Raw genomic sequence first — 23,710 nt, 5'->3', positions numbered from 1 at the left:
TCTTACATAATTACAAATCATTTAAATAACTTTACTTAATACAATAATTACTTAATTAGCAAATATAAAATTATACATATATTTAATCCATAAAAATTAATTATTTTTTCATATATTATTTTATTTTTTAATCTTCTCTACTATTTGTTTACTACATTAGATTGGTAAGTCTTCATATTTGTCTCTCGTCGTTGTCGTCTTCTTCTTAAATTTCATATTATTATTTTATTTTTTCATCTCTTTCTACAAGTTGTTTGCTACATCAGATTGGTAAGTCTTCACACTTCTTCTTTTTCTTCTTCTCAATTTTCATCATCTTCTTATTTTCTTCTTCAACTTTCTTCACATGCTTATTGTTATTCAACTATCGACATTATTGCCTACTCTACCCACTCCTCATCTAAAGAGGAGTTTGAATCTGAATCGTTGCAGTCAAAGTCATAAAGCCCATAAACATCATTCGCTAAATCATACCCAAATTGTTTCCACTGATTCATGATTTGATTTTAATAACTTTTCTATATTCTCATATAAACATCACCAACTCATTCATTTATACCAAAAAAAACCAATATGAGAGTTCCAATGAAATTTTTTAAAAAGAAATTTATCTGCTGCTCAATATTCAGGTAACAACTATGAATTTTAAATTCAAAAGGAACCCGTCACCCCACATGACGAGTTCCATGAATTTAAAAAATTCAAATTTTATAATCAAAAATATTTTTAATTAATTTAAAAAAAATATATTTTAATGGAATTCGTCACGTTAAATAATTTAGTCCTATAGTGCTCACAAGCATGATCCATTAATTAATAAAATTCTAATAAACTCATCAGGTGAATGTGACGAATTCGTCTTATGGGAAATGTCGTAGAATGTAAAATAATGTTTGAAGTTAGTTTATTGGACCAAATAATTAATCTGTTTGGATTAATAGCCCAATTTTATCATATTTTGGACTTGGGGTTTTGAAGTTTTGTGGGGGTGATTGAAAGGGGCGATGGGTCCCAGATTCCGACGTGTCAAGCCTCGTGATTTTGGGCCCAGTCTTGTTGGCCTGTCGTTGGGTGCTTATACTAAATGGGTCCACCCATAAACTCTACAGTTTTCGGTTTTATCTTTTTATTGATTCGGTTTATTAAAAATTTTCATTCCTATATTGAGTCGAATGGTTAGGAATTCACTGGTGAAGAATCAAATTTGAGATTATTATGGATTAAAGATTTTATTCATTTGTATTTCACTTGTGATTATTTTTAAATAATTTTTAAAAAATAAATTTAAATTTTATTTACGAACAAAATTTATTTTTGTTTAAATTTTATCATTTGCGATAGAATTATGATTGTTGAATATTCAAAACACCCTTAACTTTATTAATCAGATTTTATACAATTTATATTTTATATCATCAATTTATTTTAATATTTTATGCTCAATTTGGTATTTATATTAGAAGTTTTAGAATTTAAATTTTAGAGCGTAGAGTGTAGAATGTAAATTTTTAAAATTTCATGATTTAAGATTTTAAAATTTAAGATTATTATATAAAATAAATTTTAGTTAACATATATATCCAATATAGAAAAACATTAAAAAAGGTTTTAAGGTCTTCTTAAATAAAACATTGGTATTTGCAAATGTGTTATTTTTTTTTATTTCAGAATAACAATCGTTTTTAAATCGGTCGAAGTATATTAATCTTTTTCGAATATATATATGAGTTTGGTTTTGGTATTTTATCAAACATTATTTAGACGTGTTAACAATTATTTGGTTTAATGGGAGGAAACAATAAATATTTTCAATAATATTAGGAGTTTAAAGTTTGATGTTTGCAAATGAAGTAAAGAGAATCGTTCTCATCTCTATAGTATCCGATCTAAATTATTCAGTCAATAGATAATAACCATATGATGTTAAGAAAAACATTATCAAAACATTAATCAGTATAAAACATTAATCATTTCCAAAAAGTTTATTACCAAGTAACTAATAAATGCCATCAAATATAGAGTATTTAGGTTAAAAGTAAAGATAAATCCCTAAACTATATTATTATTATTATTATTATAAAATTTTAAACTACTTCTTATCAATATAAATCTTTAAATTATATTTGCCCTGGCTTTAAAAAAAAGTCTAGTTTTCTCTCATTGGTGTGTTGTTCATCTTTTTTTTCGTCTTTGTTGATTGGCGGTGATACTAACTTTAATGTTTATTATCGACCGCCAATATTTTTTTTTTTTTATTTTTGATAAGTCTGCATGTGTTGCACGTTTTATCTGCTTTTATGGCACGTTTTCATATGCTTTATGACACGTTTTTTATGCTTTTTAGCATGTTTTTCAGTTCTTTGGTCGTTTTTTCATTTAATTTTTTCTAAGAGTTGATTTAACACCGCCACAACATATCAAGATGGCACAACAGATCAAGATGTCACTCGTCTGATGTCTTGTTGATCTTCCATGCTTTGGACCCTCATACTAGATTTGGATACACGATTTACGTTCGTGGATAACTTTTCACATCGCTCGAGTCTGATTTGCGGTTTGTCGGTGTTATTTCAATAGCTTGATCCCTTTTGTGATTTGTTTGCCTATGCGATTAAATCTAATTGTTTGTATCTATTTTTGTTCGAATTTCTTGGTTAGATTTAATCTTTCCTTGTAAGGTCCCTATATGATCTTAAGTTGCTAGTTTTGTTTCAATGATTATAGAATTTTTTTCTAATTATATCCTTAATTTACGATTGTGATCGTAAATATTTATTGTAATTTGGGATATTTTCTATTTTGAATAAAATTAGTTGTTTTTATAAAAAATATATATAATCTTTAAATTATTATATACAATATTTAGGCTTAATGTTTTTAGCAATTTAATTTTCTAATAATTTATTATTTTTATTTTATAGTTTTTTTAATATATTTACATATTTTTAATATTTTTAATATATATATATATATATATTATTTTTAATATTTTCAATGTTTAATTTTTTAAATATTTTAATACTTTTAATTTAAAATAATTTTAATTTAAAAAATAAATAAATCATTAAACTTAAAAAATAATTTTATCCTTAAACTTATAAAAAATTCAATCAACCACCATCTACGTTTAGCATATGATAATAATCAACTACAAAAAAATTAGATAAATGGCTATATTAATTTTATTTACTTTTAAGAATCACATTAAATATAAAAATAATTCAAATATCACACTAATATTTTTTTAAATAATGAATTTAATTGTATCTGACCCAAATAAAAATAAAACGGTGGAGACAGACAAGGTGGGGGGACACAGAGAGCAGAAGCAGCAGAGCGGCATGGTAACCCAACCCAGGCTGCCCTTTCCTCTCCAGTCCAAACAATTTAAAGCTAATTAATTTTAGCATCAACACTTAACACCCCATTTCTCTCTGCCCAGGCTTTCAACACTTCCTGGTTGAACCCAGGACCAGGACTCTCTAATTTTCACAGCAAGGAGGCGTTGTTAATGGCGGTTCTGAAAGTGGGTCAACGTCCACCGTGTCAAGGGAGGATAACATGGTGGTCTCCTCTGAAGATTCTTCGTGCCCAGATGAGTCTGTATTGGAATTGGGTATTGGCCTCAGCCTCGGTGATGGTGGTTCTAAGATGCACCAGGTTTCAAAGAGTGGTCAATATGCTAGGATTCTCACTGCTCAAGATTTTCCCCCTTCGTCTTCTTCCCCATCATCGTCGTCTTCATCGACTTCGTTTTCTTTAAGTAGAGCTAATGTCACGGCCGGGACCAAGAGGACTGCTGATTCCGTGGCTGCTGCTAATGGATCTAGGTATGCTTCAGTTTTACCCTGATTTCATGATTCATAGTTTCATTATAATCCATAGCTCTGTTGTGGTATTTAGTTGAGTTCGTAAGGGATGGTCTCATCAATTACTGGATTGTTTTACAATGAATACGAGATCAGGGGAAAGAGAATTAGGAAGGAAAAGAAAAGAAAGCTAGTCTCGTCCAATTAGGCTAAACATATTTATTGTACGATTTATTAATTTAGGAAGAAGGGGTTGCCAAGGGGAAACAACTAAAAGTGTTAGGTTGTTTGATGATTATGTGTGAAATTGGGATGCTTCCAGTCATTCTCGTTGAGATGGATCATGTTTGTTGCAAACAAACTATTTTTAGCATATATTGTTCATAATCCTATTGGTGTTTGATTTTCTTTCAGATACATTTTTTGACATGGTGTAGGAAATGATCCTATAAGAACCCTAAATACACGGAAAAGGAGTTAAAATGTCGAAAATATTCGTAGTGCACGTAAGTCTGAGCTAGCTATTTAGTGTTTCTACTCAATTTCAAGATATAAATGCTGATAGATCTCAGGTGTCGTGGTCTTGAATTCCAAATTCGGTATAGGTTTCTGCTTGTTGATCCAATAGTTGACTTAGATACATGGTTTAATCACTGAATGACTTCTACGATTGATAAGAGGGTCTTACATATAAAATGATAATGATAAGTGTATTGAAAATAGGGGAAAAGTAATAGAGTGGATCCTAATCGTCTTTTAAACAACTTGGCAAGTTAGAAAATAGGTGATTGTCGGAATCCTGAGTTCTTGAACCAAATTGTAAGCCGAAAATCGAATTATATAGGAACCTATACGTGTAGTGCCATATTAAGTGGGCTGCATCGAAATCATGGCAATATCCATGCCATCGAGACAGTTTAATTTGTAACATTATTGTATGGTTTCGGTACTCGTTAGTAGCTCATAGCTTATCTTTCTATTAACATACTATTGAGTTCTGGTGCTTGAACTGTTGATTTTGTTTGAGTTCAAAACAGTAAAGTCGTGGGGTGGCCTCCTATCAGAGCTTATATAATGAATAGCATGGTTAATCGAGCAAAAGCATCGGTCACAGAAGGATTTAACTCGACAATAGAGAACCATAAAAAGGAGGCCTTGATGGTTGAGAACAGCACCATTGGCAGTTACCATAACAGTGGTAATACTAAGCTCCGGAAATCTCTTTTTGTGAAGGTGAATATGGATGGAACTCCAATCGGAAGGAAGGTTGATCTGAATGCCCATGAATCATATGAAAAATTAGCAAAAACGTTGGAAGAAATGTTCCTTGAAACCACCCCAAGTGTCAATTCAGCAAGTGAGCTTTCCTAATTTATTTTGTTTTGACTTTGAGAAGACTAGTTAAGTGACTGTTTAAGTACCGACCATGCGCAAGCCAGAGGATGTATGATTTTCAAGCATTGTGTCAAAATAGGATACGTTAAACCAGGAACATTGTAGACTTTAAAGTAAAGAATTGTTAAACTTAATGGAATTATAGAAGGAGCTGAGATTGAAAAGGCTTTTGAATTCCACTTTAGAAGAATGAACTATGATTTTTCTATTAGATGATCCTCAAATTATGTCTCTCTTACAAATGTTTATCATGATTTTTGCAATTAGGATCAATGGCGCTGCTAAATGGATCATCTGATTTTGTGCTTACATGAGGACAAGGAGGGCGACTGGATGCTTGTCGAGGATGTTCCTTGGGAGTAAGTATAATTTCGATTATGCATCTCACTCTACGTATTTGTTTCTATGGTCTCAATCAATGGCGTTAAAGTTCCTTTTTTAATGCCTGGACTGAACCAAAATGCGGGATCCTCGTTCCACCTATTTTCTACTGTTAATTAGTTCAGGCATTAGGATAAAGCTGGGGAGGTACATATGCCTTCCCTCCAGTGCCCTTGAACTTGCTTTGAGCATAGAAAGAGTACGTCATCTCCTTAACACTCTTCGTTAATGTTCTTGGAATTGATTCAGGATGTTCCGTAGTTCGGTTAAGAGGCTTAGAATCCTGAGGAAATCCGAAGCTACTGGATTAGGTATGTATGCTTATTCATATTCGTATTCTCTTCCGACAGTGTTTACGATGCTTTTTCCATTCTAATAGCTTACTTTAATTCGTAATTTACAGCTCCGAGATCATAAGAAAGGAACCAAAGGCAAAGAAGAAAGGCCATATAGAATGTGATTCTCTCAAATCCCACCATGTATAAGATGAATAGGGCATCCCTTGCAAAATACAAAGCAAAGCCAAAAAAAAAAAATACAGGAAAGTTAGAGCTGTGCGAAAATCCTCGTGTGTCTCCCCTTTTGTTTCCATCATTACATGTTTGTGTTTCAATCTCAATGGTGGCCATATATATTTAGTTTTCAATGCAATGTTAATACAAAATAATACGTGGTTAGTGTTGTTCTTTTACTTGTGTCTGTAAATAAAAAAGAGGCATGTTTTTACTATACTAACATCATTAATGTTTTTACTGTCAACATCAACATATGACTATTTCAAAACATGAACTATTAAAATTAACTGTCAATATTGATAAAAAAAATATATATATATATATATATATGTATATATAAAATTGAAGTCTTAAATGAGTTGATTTTGCAACAAGTCCCAACTATTTTAGGATTTTCTCTGTAGGTTTGCAGGGTTTACTGGAAATAAGCGTAAATTATACCATTGATCACTCAACTATTTAGTCATTTTACTTTTGCCACGAATCTTTCAATTTTGTCAATTAGACCACAAAACTATTTAATAGTATTCAATCAAGCCACCCAACGTTAAAAATTCACGGAAGTGTTGATATGCCAGTTAATAAAACTATATAATTATATATTTGGTCTTCAATATTTTTATATTTTATCTATTTTTTATTTTTCCCCATTCAGATGGTGACACGTATCACCATTAAGTTGGAGTTAAAACTATTATAAAAAAGAAAAGAAAAATTAAGAGAGGATAAGGGGATTCGAACTTGCCTGAGTTGGGGGAGAGCAAGACTTAGCAACTAAGCTAACCGAAGTTTGCAAAATTTACACATTAGTATATATATAATAGATTCTAGTTAATGTCGGAGGAAAACGGACATGTAGACTTTTGAGCCGAGGCTAAATAAAAAATTTGGGAATACTAAACCATTAAAGTAAATTTAAAGATTTATATATTTTCAAACTAAAGTTAACTAAAGTTTTTATTAAAATATAAATGTATTTTAAATACTAATTTATATAATAAAAATTAAATGTGTAGAAAATATAAATGATTTGTGCATTCAAATATAAATTAAATTATTTATATTTTCCATAAATTATATATTTAAATTAAATTATTAATTAAATTAAAAAATAATTTAAAATTGTATATAATCATAAATTAAAATTTTGAATAGAAAAGAAATATTAAATTTAGTTTAAAAATATATATCTTAAATTTAATTTTTCTTTTAATCTTATATAAATTAGTATTGAAAGTATATATATAGAATATATCCTACTATTATATAAATGTAAAATTTACTTTGATGGTTTAGTATTTCCAAATTTTTTATTTAGCCTAGGCTCGAAGCTTCGAATGCCTTCATGTCCATTTTCCTTTCTTTTTTTCTAACATTAACTAATATATATATATATATATATATTATTGTGTAAACCATAGATCAAAAGTTGAGGCCAGCTCGGTTGGTAAGACGTCCCCCACCCCTACATGCAGGATCTAATCTCCTAATCACCTTTTCAAAACTCTTCTTTGAAATTTGTTTTAACTCCACTTATATGGTGACACGTGTCATCATCTGAGTGAAAAAAAAATAAATTTAATAAATTTAATATATATAAAATTTATAATAAAATATGACATGTGTCACAATTTAATTAAAGGATTAAATTTATTAAATTAAACTAAAATATAAGACAAAATTAATAATTGAAGACTAAATATATAATTATACCAATTTTATTAACTTTGATTTGATTGAATACAATTAAATAATTTTGTGATCTGATTGACAAAATTAAAAATCGATGACAAAAATAAAAAGGCTAAATAATTGAATAGTCAATGATATAATTTACCCTAAAAATAAGTGTAAACACACAATATACTCCCACTTCATCAAAGATAAATTACCAGAACGCCATTCCTTACTGAAACAGTGGAATCATGTAAAGAAATTGACAGACAAATATGTGCTACAAAACAAATGGGCTAAATATTTACAAGCAAAATTTTGGGTGGGGGCATTAACCGGTGAGGCACCAAACTAAAATCTTTATAAAACAGATCTCCTACTGTATACACAAAAGCTTTAAGCTGTTTTCTTTTTCCCCTGGCTATTTTCAAGTGAAAGTCTCCGCTGATTGTATCTTCTTATTGCTTTGGCTTGGTCCCCATATACGGATCGTATGATCATCACTAGCCGATGCCAACATCAGAGGCCTTTTAGGGTTCCAGCTGACACTGTTCACTGTCATCGAATGCCCGGATAATACCTCAACCGGTGTAGACCTTTGTCGGTTCCATATATATACCTGCCAACATTTGCATAAAGTAAAGATTTAATGCACTTCATTACAAATGTATAAGCCGAAGTTCATGTGCATATGTGCATGAGATAGAAATTAACAAAATGACACTTTTAGAGATGATCCCTCAAAAGAGACCCTCGGTAATCAGTATGTATATGAGGATTCATTTTCTACCCTAGACCTCACCTACTGAAGAACGAGATTTGGAGTCTGGAGACCGGACGCTGGACCAACTATGTACAGAAAGCGGGTTACCATATGGCTGCCCGACATGCCAAACATGATTAATAAATACAAGTGATTCTAGAAAAGGCACAACAAAAATAAATTTACATGTAAGGCATATAAGCATACCTGTGTGTTCTCGCTACCACTGGCAATAAACATGCTATTGATCCCACCAAAGCAGGACCGTATGACATACTTGTTTTGCTTGTGTCCTGTGTACTTTAAAGGCTTTGCCCATTTTCCGGCAACATCCCGCAAATGTATCTCTTGGCTATTCAGGTTGACAATAAAGAACTCACTGTCCATGGAAACTGAGAGAGATGTGATTGAATGCTCCTCTAAGATAACTTGTTCAGCATTTGTCCTCAAGTTTAAGATCCGGATTTCTTTGTCAGAGAATATGCTGATAAGGTTTTCACCATCTGATGTCACAGCAAGATCCAAAACCTTGGGCATGCGCATGCCCCTCCATGCTTTCATCTCAGTGCCATCACAGTCCCACATGCAGATGCCTTTTTCAGGGTCAGAACTCCCACAAACGATTCTCTTTGAGTCGGGAAACCAAGCACATGAGCTGACTGTGAAGCCATGGTCCCCAAATGTATGCTTGCAAGTGCCTGTTTCTACATCCCAAAGCTTGAGAACTTCCAAGTTTCCACATGTGAGCAACTTTGTGTCATCCGGGCTCCAAGCCACAAAGGACACGGGGTTCTGATGGCTTCGGAGTGTGTGTTTCATTGTCAGCTTATCATTATCCCTAACCTAAGAAATTTAGGGAGACAAAAAAATCAAGTCAAACACTTCAAAAAGGAAACTCAGAGATCAAGACCAGAAATTCGGTACCTGTAAAATTAATATAACATGTACATAGATACTGAAGACCATGGTCAGCATATAAAGTGAGTTAGAGTCGCATTTCTTAAAAGATTGATGCTCCCTTTAAGGGGAAATATCAAATAAATCGATTTCACTCAATTTTAAAGAATTAAAAGCAAAACAGAACATGGTATGATAAAGAGAACAAACATTAACATTATCAAACTGATAGATTTCATTTCATTTAATTCAAGTTTGGTAAAGAGACATTTAGGAAAAAACTCCATACAGTCATAACACCCCTACATGACAATGCTCATTTCCTGTTTGTTTCAATTTTTCGAATAACAACAAACTAGACCTTATTTGCAACCCCCTCAAGACCAAAGCAAAACTTGGAAAAGGGAGGCATTACGAGTTAGATGCACCCCTAGGCACTAGATGCATCTCCTATTATGCTATTCTAATTTATCATATCTCACTGCAACACAACAAAAACAATATTCCAAATCTTCAAGATAAAACAGCAGAGATAAATGCATACAAATATTCATTAAATAAAGTGTGCATCTGTTCAAATGCATGCAAAAAGACTGTCGTACCTTCCATATAATAGCTGTACAGTCACTTGAAGAAGAGGCTAAGTACTCTCCATTATTTGAAAATTGTATAAACCAAACTTCATTGCTATGTGCAGTCAAAATCTGCAGACATAAGAAACAAAAGGGGCCATGATACAGCTCAAACATTCAAAATAACAAACCAGAACTAGGCAGTTGAAAGAGGACACTAAAAAATTGCAGGTTTCACAATGTATAAATCAGCCTAAAGGGGAAGGAACTTGTTAATGTTCTCATCCTAAGGTGGGAGAAATCATTTTGAAGAAAGATCATAAATAACACTGTATTCTCAAATAAAAGAATGGTCTATAGGCTATATATCAGTTGTTGAACTGAGAATTTAGAAAATTTTGTGAAAGGCCCCAAACTAAATTCATTTAAAAAAAACTACAGAATATTATTTGTTATAAGCTTTCAACTAAAGAGTGATTTGACTTTCTAATTTCATGAAGTTGCATGGCTCATTGGTTTTCTCACTCTGCCACAAGCGACCATAATTTGAAATTCTAGAACCACAGAGACATAACGCTTTGAATCCCTTCAGGTCAGCCGAAGTATAATAACATGAATTGACAGAAGTTGTACTCATAATGTAGTTTATAGATAAGATTATACATGAATTTACAGGATAAAAATATAAAGGAGTGTGTTTGTTCCTTTAAGGTGTAAGCAAGTTTCGCAACATGGTGGGGGCATTTATTTTGGTTGTCCCGGTATTACAATAATAGCAATAAGTCACCAATACAACAATCTAAGCACTTCTATCAAACAAGTCAGTTATATAATTCATAGTGCAATATTATGCTCTTTCACGTCTCTTTGTTGCTCCAATATACCATAAATATAAAAAATAAAATAAAAAAAACTTTTTAAATTTCTTTTTTGGTTCAACACAATAAACGGAAATCTTGACAAACTGTTTCCACCACGCCTCATAGAAGAAAAGCAAATATGGTCTTGATATGTGGGTTCAAATTGACAAAGAAAAAAAAAACAAGTTATTAATAACATGTAAATTCATCAACACCTCATGGTTTAATACAAAGATGAGTGAATGAAGAATACATAATATTCTAAAGCTAATCCCTAAATCATCCAATTATCAAATAGGTTAAAAAGTTGAAGTAGCATTAAGATGGATGTAACAGTCTGAATCGTCATTTAAAGAAGCTTTATGTTAGCATTTAGGATATTGGCCTCTAGTATTTGTTCCATCAAATCAGAAGATTATTGTTGTAGCATTATCAAATATGTAGATAGTAAAGATGAACAGAAAACACCATATTACATATCCAAACTGAAGCATTGTGTTCATAACTTTGCGTCCTCTTTTTACTTCATTTCTTGGAACAGTAAACAGAACATATGATTCATAGTACAAATAACAGTATTGATTGCAACAAGAAGCATACCTGAACTGTTTCTGTAGGTATCTGATCTCTGCCACAGCAATGATCCTCATAAAGAGAAACTGCATCCCGGGAATTATGATATATACAGGAATCAATTTGAGCTGTTACACTAGTTTCAACCAGATGTTCTAACCGTCTCTCAGGCAATACAATTGGTGGAGGAAGCTGTTTCCTTAGCTCCATAACTAACCTTTTTCGCAGTTCACTAATAACATCTTCGTCTATCTTACCCATCTCTTTGAATGACAGTATATTATAAGCTAATTTGTGAACTGTTTCCTTGCTCATGTTTAGCGTGGGAACCTGTTTTTGCAAAACTGACAAAACCAAAGAATCATCCCCGCGATTCAAATACTCCATAAAACACTGCTTGAACACAAGAAACAAAACTGAAGATCGTGTATCATCCTTCACATCCTTAATTTTATTCACCGTATCAATACAATCATCCCAGTCTCCACTGAGTATTTGTGATTCCAACAAATCAAATTCGGCCGATTTATACCTAATACCAGACTCTATTTCCAGACAAGAAGCAGACTTATTGTATCCAAAAGAGTATAAGCATTGAATTATAACTCTTAAAAATTCATGCTTATTTATTAAACCTTTAGAGCCCAGTGTGGTAGGTGAATTCTCCATAGACTTTTGTTTAGGGAAATTTTAAAGCGTATGCATAAACCTTCTTGCTTTCTAAAAACAAAGATGCTCATTTCTTCTACTTGCCATCAGTTTCCTATATCATAGACAATCCAATCAGTCGAAAAATCATTCACAAAAATCTCAAGTCCCTGCAACAGTAAAAAATAAAAACACAAGCGCCACACACACACAATCATTGTAACAAGGATAAGGAGTTATAAACCAAATAGAGTAAACTATATAATAGTAATTCAAATGCCGAATTAAGACTTAGCATAGTGGAAGAAATATAGTGCTAACCATACGTCAAATCTGCCAAGCAAAAACACTTTTACTTCTTTACTTTCTTTTTTTTCTTCTTTCTTCTTTCAAGGAAGAAGAAACTAAAACTAAGAAGCAAATACCTTCGAAAGCTACAAATGGAACTTTCAGAAAAGAAGATGCTTCCATGAACAAAAGACAACGAAATAACGCAAATATTTCCCTCTCCAAATATTACCAATACAGTTAATCACACAAAATAAAACAAGCAAATTTAAAATATATATTTGAATAACAAATTAATTCAATTAAATAGACAACCTTAAAAACTACAAATTTAACTAACTACCCAAAACCTCAAAAAGTTACAACATGTTGAGATTGATAAAATATGAAGAAAAAACATTAAAGAGTAATTCATTCAATTGAGATAAATAAAAGGCTAAGGCTATAACTGAAATATTAAAAAGAAAAAAGAATAAAGGAAGGGGATAAAGTTGTACGTATATAGAGATAGAAGAATCGCCGGCGGTGACGAAAACGATAAACGGCGAGGAAAACAGAAACCGGGAAATATGAGGTTAAGGGTAACTTTGGGAAGTCTAGGGTTCGTTTTGGTGGAGAAGGGGAGGATTTAGCAACGGTTATTCTCACGGAATTGATGACGTACGGATGAGAGTGCTTTGTTGATTAAAAATAAAAAGGTTAAAATATCAGGTAGTCATCTGATTATAGGTAAGTTTTTATTTAGGTCAGCCAAATTAAAATGATATAAAGTGATCACTTGAATTATCGAAAATTATAAAATGGTCACCAATAGTTAATTTTTAGAGGATAAGTTGATGTGATCATTAAGTTAGTATAGAAATAAATTTAATCTTGAACATGATATTTTAATTTAATCCCACTTCTATAAAAATAACTGATATGATTCAAATACTTATATTCATAGTACATGCATGACAATAAAATAATAATAACCTTAACCAACCCCTAATTCTTCCTTCCAACTAACAACCCAAGACCACCGGTCAACAATACAATCCTTATAAACAAACTTATGGCATTATTAGATTAAAAAAAACCCATAATTATTTTTCTTTAAAAATAACCCTTTAGCATATTTATTAAAAATTACCCCCAAATTGTCATATAAATGACCTCGCGTTCTGTAAAAAGTAAAGTCAGACCTCGTATTTTACAAAAAAATAAATTTCATGTATTTATTATTGTCTTTATAAAAAAGTAAATGATTTTATCTTAAAAAGTTGATGGTTCTCACATCTTATAAACGCGAGATCCATTAAACGCGTTTTATAGGACATGAGGTAATCCTACGTGAATAATTTGTGTATTTTATAACAAATATACTAAGAGAGTTATTTTTCAAGAAAAATAATTATTGGGAGTTTTTTTTATATAATAATGCCGAAACTTATGGTGACCTCAAGCAGTATTATTTTAACTATTATGGATGTGCTCATCCAAGTTACTAATATTGACGACCTGTGTACCTTGCTTCTTTCCAAAGTCTAGATCCTCAATAATTGAGAGCTTCCTAGATTGTCTAGTAGGTCATTGTAGCAACGACATGATCACCACCAAGACGAGTCTACCCATAAAATCTTACAGGGTGTTTCGTTAAGTGGATTCAATAATTAAAAAAATATATTATTTTTATTAAAGATCATGGGTTTAAGTAAGTGTATCTACAAAATGTCGTACATTGTCAATGATTGAGAAATATCTTGAACATGTACTACTTGTAACACCTTATATATGATGAATGACATGGAACCTAAGGGTATGAAAGAGAAATTTTACTCCCAATACGTATTGAATTGACCTACAATTTAGGAGAAAGAAAGTTATCAACTGAGAACTTTTAATGACATGTTCTAGAAATTTTATTCCTAACGGGTATAGAACTGCAATTTTTATGGTGCCTTTCTCTTTTTCATTGATTTTTATTTAGCTGATAATGACACTAATTTAATATTGATTTTCGACCGCCGATGATTATTAGCTCTCTTATTTTTTATACTATAACTTTTGTTTTTTTTTCGTGAGTTTTTTTTATTTTGAATAAGAGTATTTGTCCTTGTGATACTTTTTTCTGCTCTTGTGACATGATCCTTACGAATTTTTGTACGTTTTTCGTATACCTTTGTGGTCGTTATCATTCTCAAGGGAATATTTAGTTTTTCTTCGTATCTTTGAGTTTGTGACTATTGTCTTCATTTTTCTCTCTAGACTTAGGTGTGTTGTAATTCTGATGCATTTATTTATTTTATTTAATGAATGTAACACCCTAGACTAGTACGACACACAGTCGACCAATGTAGGATGCCACACGAAACCATCAGAGTGGCTGATCAACACCTTACTCTTTTCTTGTACTATAAAACGACCATTTCCACAAATAAAACATCCATGAAATAATATAATTTAAAACTTTATACCAGGGAGCTCCCAAAATAAATATTTACAATCAAAATATTAGAGACCGACTCTTAATAAAATTTACGACTCAACTGGCACAACAAGGCTTATAAAATATACATGCCCTTCAAAAACTGTTGAGACATACTCTGAATCTGCATTGGGTCTGGACCTTGATCTATCTACTCCTCCTGAAACTCTCGATCTACTAACCTGCCCATAAAATAATCGAAGGCTGAGCTAACTAGCTTAACGCCACACTAACAACTAAAACATACTAAAAGTTTGTTAATGAAATGCTTAAGCTATCAAGCCTACTGCTATCTGGTTTACTGGTCTATTTTGTAATGCTTTAGTAAGGATACTTATATACTAACTCTCTATTCTATGGTAGACATCATGGTGCGGTTGAGAGTTCTGCATCTTGGAGCTCACACTCCCATCTAGTCCACCGAGAATGTGGCCCTCGAAATCTATGCATTGGACACCACACTCTCGACTAGCCCACTCCTTGAGTGTCGAACCTTGCGCCCAAACTAGTCAGCTTAAAGTGCCTTTCGCATTCCCTAAGGATATCCGAACTGAATCTATACTTTCATATCTACTATCTTATCTAAAGGAACTCAGGTGTCCTGGTCGTTTTCCCGAGCATTCAAACAAGGCTAGTCTTATTTCACCCTACTTTATTCTCATTTCTACATTTGAATTAAACATCATTAATGTTCTCACTTGAAGTCTTATATGAGGAAATACTAAAGTGCTGGGGTACCTTGAGTTTAATTCCCTTAAAAACTATCTTTTTTGCCTAAAAAATACTGAAAGTATCGATACTAGCTCAAGAGTATCGATATCCTGCAAACGTTTTGATACTTTATATAAGTACCGATACTTTTAAACATTCTATTCTGCCCCGTTTTGAAAATTTTTGGGAGTTTCAAAACTATGACCCAAAGTTTTGATACTCTTGAAAGAGTATTGATACTCTTGCCCAGAAAATCAAGAATTTGCCCAAAACGAAGAACAAGTATCGATATTATCCTATTGTAACATCCCAAAAACAGGATCAGTAACCAAATTGTCAGAATTTAAAGTTTAGTGGTTCAATTAGAAAAATTTGAAAAGTTCAAGGATTTATGTTGAAATTTTGTTTGGGACTTGATGTCAAAGTTGGATTGTTGTAAGGGTATTATGGTCTTTTCAAAGGAAAGATTTTATCCTCCATCTTTAAATACATAAGCACGTGGGAAAGGAGAGAATTTCTCCAGAGTCTTATTCAGCTTCTTCTTCCTCTCCACTGTGGGTTCATGCATAAGGTAAGTTCGTCTCTAGTTAAGATTTTCTTTCATTTTGAAGTTGGATTTTATTCTTGGGATAGTAATAAAGCTTAAGTAAAGCTTAAGGTAGTTTAAAACTCTAAGATAATTAAGTTAGAAAGGATTAAAGATAATATGGATGTAAGTGAAATCTTGGATTTGAGTTAGTAATTGAAGTTGGAAGTGAAATTTGACTTGTCATCAGTCAAAATAAGAAATTCAAAGTATTAGAAACGAATTTAGAACATGTTGATAATTTGGTTGATTCTTGAATTTGATGTAGATGATAGAATTTTGAAGGAAAATATGTGTTAGAAGAGTACAAATGTGTGCATATTTGAGTTAAGAATATGAATGGGGTTAAAGTATGAAAGGTTTGGGTGAATAAGAGTGACTTTTCGTGCTTAAAATTAAGTTCTGGGCAAGGGTGTATCGGTACCCATTCAACAGGCACCAATACCTCAAGATAAAAATTCAAGAAAATATTCAAAAGGTACTGATACCTTAAGAAGTGTATCGATACCCCCCTTGAAACGAAAATTTTGAATGTAATTTGGGTATCGATACACAGGTAGTGTACCGATACCTCAATGAGAGATGTATCGATACCCTATAGAGTATATCAATACCTACGTTAAACAAGGAATGAAATTAGCCTTTCCTTTAGTTTAAGAAATAAAGGATTAAAGTATGTTATCTAGAATACTGATATGTATAAATGTATGATTATGTAGACATCGAGCGTAAGCAAGTTTCAGAACGACTGACAGATTAGAATTGATCAAGAAGAGAAAGTACGCCATATGAGTAATTGATAACAAGTGAGACACAGGTGAGTGCTAGTTATTATGTATAAGACGTTTTATGGAAACAAGACTCGTGATGAGTCTATTTCCCCTATTAAATTGTATGAGTTCATAAATGCAATTGTTGTATTGATATGATTTCTTGTGGATATGAACATGCATATGTTTATAGGTTAAGTATGTAAATATTAGTCATGAGAATACATGTTTATATGATACATGTTAAGTATCCATGAATTATGTGAACACATGATATTATGATATAAGTGAAGTTATATGATACTAGATTATGAAATTGTATGAAAAGGGTTATATGAGCATGTAAGATAAGTTATCAGATCATGAATCATATAAATTAGTATAATGGATTTATTGTATTAAAGGATAAGTGAGAGAAGCTAATTAACATTGATCTTTCTGATAATAGGAGATTATAAAATAAGTCATGTAATTATATGATCATAAGAGGTAAGCCATATGATAAGATAAATGTAATAAATAAGAATGTAATAAAAAGCTATGTATAAGTGATGAGTTATACAAATATAAATTATAAAGTAATGAATCATGAGACTATATGAGAATAGTATATAAATTAGAGGACATGAATGTAAATGATAATACGAAATTATATGATACGTCTTATAGGAAAGTTGTATATACTTAAAGTAAATTATGATATAGGAATTATCGAATGAAGAATTATAAAATTCTATGAGAAGGTTAAAGGCGCTATATAATTTAAGTAGAGAAATGAACATAAGAAAGTGAACTAAGATCAATGATATTATGTGATACATGTGAACAAGAGATGAAAATGATATATATGTCCTATGAACACAAGAGAATTATTATAAGATAAGTGAAATATGATTATGAAATCATATGAAAAGTGAAATGTACATGTGAATATGTGAAATGATATAAAAGAGAATGCCCATGTTAAGTGTCATGAGAGCTAGAGGTATAGTTGGCATGCCAAGAGTCGAGGGTTACCTATGTCTTTCGAGACATATGGATAATTTACCTATGTCTTTCGGGACATATGGACAGGATTACCTATGTCCTTCGGGACATGTAGACAATTACTTATGTTCTTCGAACATATGGATAGGTCCTTCGGACATATTTCATATACCACTCTGTGGACCTTTATACGAGCTGTGGTGACAACATATGTGCACAACCTCAATGTACTCATATATTTAGTTCTCACATGTGTATATGGGCTAATAAAGAGATAATTTTGAATACAATGTATGTAATATATATATATATATATATATGATGTGTGATATGAATTGTATGACAAGATATATGTGTGTTATGGTTATTGCATCTGTTACATGATATAGATATATGTTAATGTATATGTTAATGAGTATAAATGGCTTATATGATGACCTGTATGTGTATATGTATGTAATTGTTATATGAAAAATTATATGAGTTGTATGATAATATAGCATAAAATATTCATGCATAGTAGTGGATATAAATTTCATTAGATGCGTTTTTATGCCTCACTAAGTCATAGACTTAGCATGTGATTGTTTCACACATAGGTTCCGAAATCGAGAAGAGAAGCTGAGAGGAGCGAGACAGGTCAGTCAATCCTTTACGAAGTTCAATCAAAAAAATTTTTAATCATGGGGTCCTTGTTATATTTAGTTGGAATGTACTAAGAGAATTAAGTTGAATATGCTCTGATATGTTTATAAAACCAACTGATTGTTTTTAATTAATGTAAAGTAGTCATTTTCTTGAATTAAGAACTTAAATTTTAGCCATTTTTGTAAAGAAAATGTTTTGAAAAGTCAATGTGACACCTCAGACTCGTATCCGGGTTGGGTATGGGTTAGGGGTGTTATATTTAATGGTATCAGAGCTAAGTTTTAGCTGATTTAGGCTTAAACCAAAGTTAAATGAGTTTTGAAATGTGTACATACCAACACATAGTGGAAAATTTCTGATCTGATAGTGTAAGGAGTAGCCTGTTTTGCTAATAGAATAAGATTAGTATGAGATAGGTATAAGAATAGAATGGTCAAAGTTAATCAAGAGGCGATAAAGCTGATGGTGGTAGTAATTCACATGCCCTGTCCAGGAAGGATGAAGAGCGGACACCTCAGGAAGTGCCTCGTAAGATCAAAGGTTGATTTTAGGAAGCTAAAATCATGTTAGAATGGTGTTAGAAGGTCTCTACTGTTTTGAATCGGAAAAGTAATAGTGAGTAGTTTCGTTATTACATGGATAAGATAGAATATGGTGGACAAGTGTCACCATAAGAACATGAAATGATCAAATGATGTGGTTAGAATTTATAGAAGAGTTCAGAAATAAGTGCATCAATGACAAGTTTATAAATAAATGAAACTAGAGTAATGAATTTGAAACAAAGGGATAGTACTGTGTAGAAGCAAGAGTATGGATATGATAATGGATATGATATTTTACATTCTAGATGAAAAGAGTTAGCGTTGGCTAACAAGATTATATGATGAAAAATGTATTGGAGTTATAAGATTTTAAGATAATGTCAGGATAAGATAACCTAATATGAAGTGGATCGGGATACAATTGTATATTTTGATCATATTAATGTGATATAGTGAAGAAGTTGAGGATTTGTATGCTTGAGTGAAGCTTAGGATTGATAAAAAGAGTTTAAGAATGGATACATCGATGATCAGTTTATAGGACAAAAGAAGTTAGAATGCTAAATTTGAACAACGGAAACTACATGGTGTATGATAATAAAGGTGGATTTGATAAGTTAAGTAAACTATTGTTGAGATAATTCTGATTGGAAAGGATGTATATGATTGGTTTATTAGGCTTGTGCTCTCGATTGAACAATTGCTATTGACTAGCTATAATAGTAAAGGTGATAGAGTAGTAAGATTTGGAAAGATATAAGGCCAAGTTAATCAAGTATGATGTGGATTTGGATATGATGGTGTATTCTGATTATGTAAAGGTGGTATAGCTAGAAAGATAAGGATTTTGTATAAGAACAAGATTTTGGGCAATTCATATGGATTATAAGAGTTATGAAGATATAATAAAGATTGATAATTAGGGATATGTATAAGTGATATGAAAAGAGTATGAGAGTCTGAAGAAAAGATATGATCTATGTTATAAGGAGAACTTGATTTGTGGAAGAGTAAAGGGATAAGGAAAATTAAAGGATTAAGTATGACAAAGGTTATGTGGAAGTGTATCTTATAAGTTTGATATAGAAGTAAGAAAAGTGTGTAAGGTAAGGTGAAATATTGTTTGATTCTGTAAAGTATATGTTTAATTATATTCGATGAAGATGTAAGGTTGTGGTTCCCGGTCAAATGGACGTTATCATAGAAATAAAAATTTAGTTATACGTATTAAGGAAGTTTAGAGATAATCAAATGATGATGAAATAAAAGTTTGGTTATTATTATAAGGTAATTAGAGATTGATGGGGAAATAAATTGATTTATGATTTTGAGTGATAAGAATTGATGTTACTATCTACATGATGAGTAACATTGTATGGATTTTATAAAGGTTAAAGGAAAGTGTAAAATCAAAGGAGTGAAAAGACAAGAATTAGATTGAGTTCTTTGGGAATTAAAGACAAGTTATTAAGTGCAATTGCGAAAGATTAAAGTAGTGAAAGTAACATGGGAAAACTTGAAGGTATATGTAGATAATGTTTCTATCGATATGTGTAGTGAAAATTCGAGGACAAATTTTCTTTAAAGAAGGGAGATTTGTAACATCCTAAAAACAGGGTCAGTGACCAAATTGTCAGAATTTAAAGTTTAATGGTTCAATTATAATAATTTGAAAAGTTTAAGGATTTATATTGGAAATTTTGTTTGCGACTTGATGTCAAAGTTGGATTATTAGAAGGGTATTATGGACTTTTCAAAGAAAAGATTTTATCTCCCTCTTTAAATGACATAAGTACGTGGAAAATGAGAGAATTTCTCCAGAGTCTTCTTCAGCTTCTTCTTCCTCTCCACCGTGGGTTCATGCATAAGGTAAGTTGGTCTCTAGTTAATATTTTCTTTCATTTTAAAGTTGGATTTTATTCCTGGGATAGTAAGAAAGCTTAAGTAAAGCTTAAGGTAGCTTAAAACTCTAAGATAATTAAGTTAGAAAGGATTAAAGATGATATGGTTATAAGTGAAATCTTGGATTTGAGTTAGTAATTGAAGTTGGAAGTGAAATTTGACTTGTCATCAGTCAAAATAAGAAATTCAAAGTATTAGAAACGAATTTAGAACATGTTGATAATTTGGTATGATTCTTGTATTTCATGTAGTGGATAGAATTTTGAAGGAAAAGATGTGTTAGATAAGTACAAATGGATTTAAGTGTGTATATTTGAGTTAAGAATATGAATGGGGTTAAAGTATGAAAGGTTTGGGTGAATAAGAGTGTTTTTTCATGCTTAAAATTGAGTTCTGGGCAAGGGTGTATCGGTACCCATTCAACAGGTACCAATACCTCAAGAAAATATTCAGGAAAATATTCAAAAGGTACTGATACCTTAAAGAGTGTATAATACCCCCTTGAAACAAAAATTTTGAATGTAATTTGGGTATCGATACACAGGCAGTGTACCGATACCTCAGCGAGGGATGTATCGATACCCTATAGAGCGTATCGATACCTACGTTAAACAAGGAATGAAATTAGCCTTTCCTTTAGTTTAAGAAATGAATGATTAAAGTATGCTATTTAGAATACTGATATGTATAAATGTATGATTATGTAGACATCGAGCATAAGCAAGTTCCGGAATGACTGAAAGATTAGAATTGATCAAGAAGAGAAAGTACGATATAGGAGTAATTGATAACAAGTGAGGCACATGTGAGTGCTAGTTATTATGTTTAAGACGTTTTATGGAAATAAGACTCGTGATGAGTCTATTTCCCCTATTTGATTGTATGTGTCATAAATGCAATTGTTTTATTGATATGATTTTTTTGTGGATTTGAACACATGCATATGTTTATAGGTTAAGTATGTGAATATTAGTCATGAGAATACATGTTTATATGATACATATTAAGCATCCATGATTTATGTGAACACATGATATTGTGATATAAGTGAAGTTATGTGATATTAGATTATGAAATTGTATGAAAAGAGTTATATGAGCATGTAAGATAAGTTATCAGATCATGAATCATATAAATTAGTATAATGGACTTATTGTATTAAAGGAAAACTGAGAGAAGCTAATTAACATTGATCTTTCTGATAATAGGAGATTATAGAATAAGTCATGTAATTATATGATCATAAGAGATAAGCCATATGATAAGATAAATGTAATAAATAAGAATGTAATAAAAGCTATGTATAAGTGATGAGTTATACAAATATAAATTATAAAATAATGAATCATGAGGCTATATGAGAATAATATATAAATTAGAGGGCACGAATGTAAATGATAATACGAAATTATAGGATAAGTCTTATAGGAAAGTTGTATATACTTAAAGTAAATTATGATATAGGAATTATCGAATAAGAATTATAAAATTCTATGAGAAGGTTCAAGGCGCTATATAATTTAAGCAAGAAATGAACATAAGAAAGTGAACTAAGATCAATGATATTATGTGATACATGTGAACAAGAGATGACAATGATATACATGTCCTATGAACACAAGAGAAGTGTTATAAGATAAGTGACATATGATTATGAAATCATATGAAAAGTGAAATGTACATGTGAATATGTGAAATGATATAAAAGAGAATGCCTTGTTAAGTGTCAGGAGAGCTATAGGTATAGTTGGATGCCAAGAGTTGAGGGTTACTGTCTTTCGAGACATATGGATAGTTTAACTATGTCCTTCAGACATATGGACAGGATTACCTATGTCCTTCGAGACATATTTCATATGCCACTCAGTGGACCTTTATACAAGCTGTGGTGACAACATATGTGCACAACCTCAATGTACTCGCATTTCTTTAGTTCTCACATGTGTACATGGGCTAATAAAGAGATAATTTTGAATACAATGTATGTAATATATATATATATATATATATATATATATGATGTGTGATATGAATGTATGACATGATATATGTGTTTTATGGTTATTGCATCTATTACATGATATAGATGAATATATGTTAATTTATATGTTAATGAGTATAAATGGCTTATATGATGACCTGTATGTGTATATGTATGTAATTGTTATATGAAAAAGTACATAAGTTGTATGATATTATTTCATAAAATATTCATGCATAGTAGTGGATATAAATTTCATTAGATGCATTTTTTATGCCTCACTAAGTCATAGACTTAGCGTGTGATTGTTTCACACGTAGGTTTCAAAAATCGAGAAGAGAAGCTGAGAGGAGCGAGACAGGTCAGTCACTCCTTTACGAAGTTCTGACCAGAAAAGAATTTTTAATCATGTGATCCTTGATATATTTAGTTGGCATGTACTATGAGAATTTACTCGAATATGCTCTGATATATTTATAAAACCAACTGATTGTTTTTAATTAATGTAAAGTAGTAATTTTATTGAATTAATAACTTAAATTTTAGCCATTTTTGTAAAGAAAATGTTTTGAAAAGTCAATGTGACACCTCATACTCGTATTCGAGTTGAGTATGGGTTGCGGGTGTTACACCTATAATATCGATACTCTACATACAAAAATACTATATTTCAATCCCAAAGACCCTAATAAGGTCCCCAAACATTCTTTAAAGTTTTATGTGATTACAAGGAGCATA

The 23,710-nt window shown here is 31.3% G+C and overlaps 1 protein-coding gene and 1 pseudogene across 1 annotated transcript; one reads left to right on the top strand and one right to left on the bottom strand.

The window, feature by feature from the left end:
- Nucleotides 1-3,489: 3,489 nt before the first annotated feature.
- On the top strand, nt 3,490-6,097 carry LOC120171205 (annotated as a pseudogene).
- Nucleotides 6,098-8,167: 2,070 nt separating this feature from the next.
- LOC120171204 (WD repeat-containing protein WDS homolog) lies at nt 8,168-12,974 on the bottom strand. The gene is made up of 5 exons (XM_039178954.1): nt 12,873-12,974; nt 11,467-12,202; nt 10,037-10,138; nt 8,745-9,380; nt 8,168-8,393 (listed from the first exon to the last, which is right to left on the bottom strand). Exons 2-5 carry the CDS (start codon nt 12,106-12,108, stop codon nt 8,202-8,204), a joined length of 1,572 nt encoding a protein of 523 aa, XP_039034885.1. The 5' UTR covers nt 12,109-12,202; nt 12,873-12,974; the 3' UTR covers nt 8,168-8,201.
- Between the last annotated feature and the right edge of the window lie 10,736 nt (nt 12,975-23,710).

This window comes from Hibiscus syriacus, unplaced genomic scaffold (genome assembly GCF_006381635.1).
Source record: "Hibiscus syriacus cultivar Baekdansim isolate YM2019G1 unplaced genomic scaffold, ASM638163v2 tig00111812_pilon, whole genome shotgun sequence".
Taxonomy (NCBI): domain Eukaryota; kingdom Viridiplantae; phylum Streptophyta; class Magnoliopsida; order Malvales; family Malvaceae; genus Hibiscus; species Hibiscus syriacus.
Note: the sequence above shows the minus strand (reverse complement) of the source record. Positions and strands in the feature narration are given on the sequence as shown.

What these genes read in the sequence shown, in the direction of transcription:
- LOC120171204 (XM_039178954.1), bottom strand. Translation starts at nt 12,108, where the DNA reads ATGGAGAATTCACCTACCACACTGGGCTCTAAAGGTTTAATAAATAAG. An exon ending in TACCTACAGAAACAGTTCAG is followed by an intron (nt 10,139 to 11,466) that starts GTATGCTTCTTG and finishes TTATGTCTGCAG; the next exon opens with ATTTTGACTGCACATAGCAA. An exon ending in GTGGTAGCGAGAACACACAG is followed by an intron (nt 8,394 to 8,744) that starts GTATGCTTATAT and finishes AAATGTTGGCAG; the next exon opens with GTATATATATGGAACCGACA.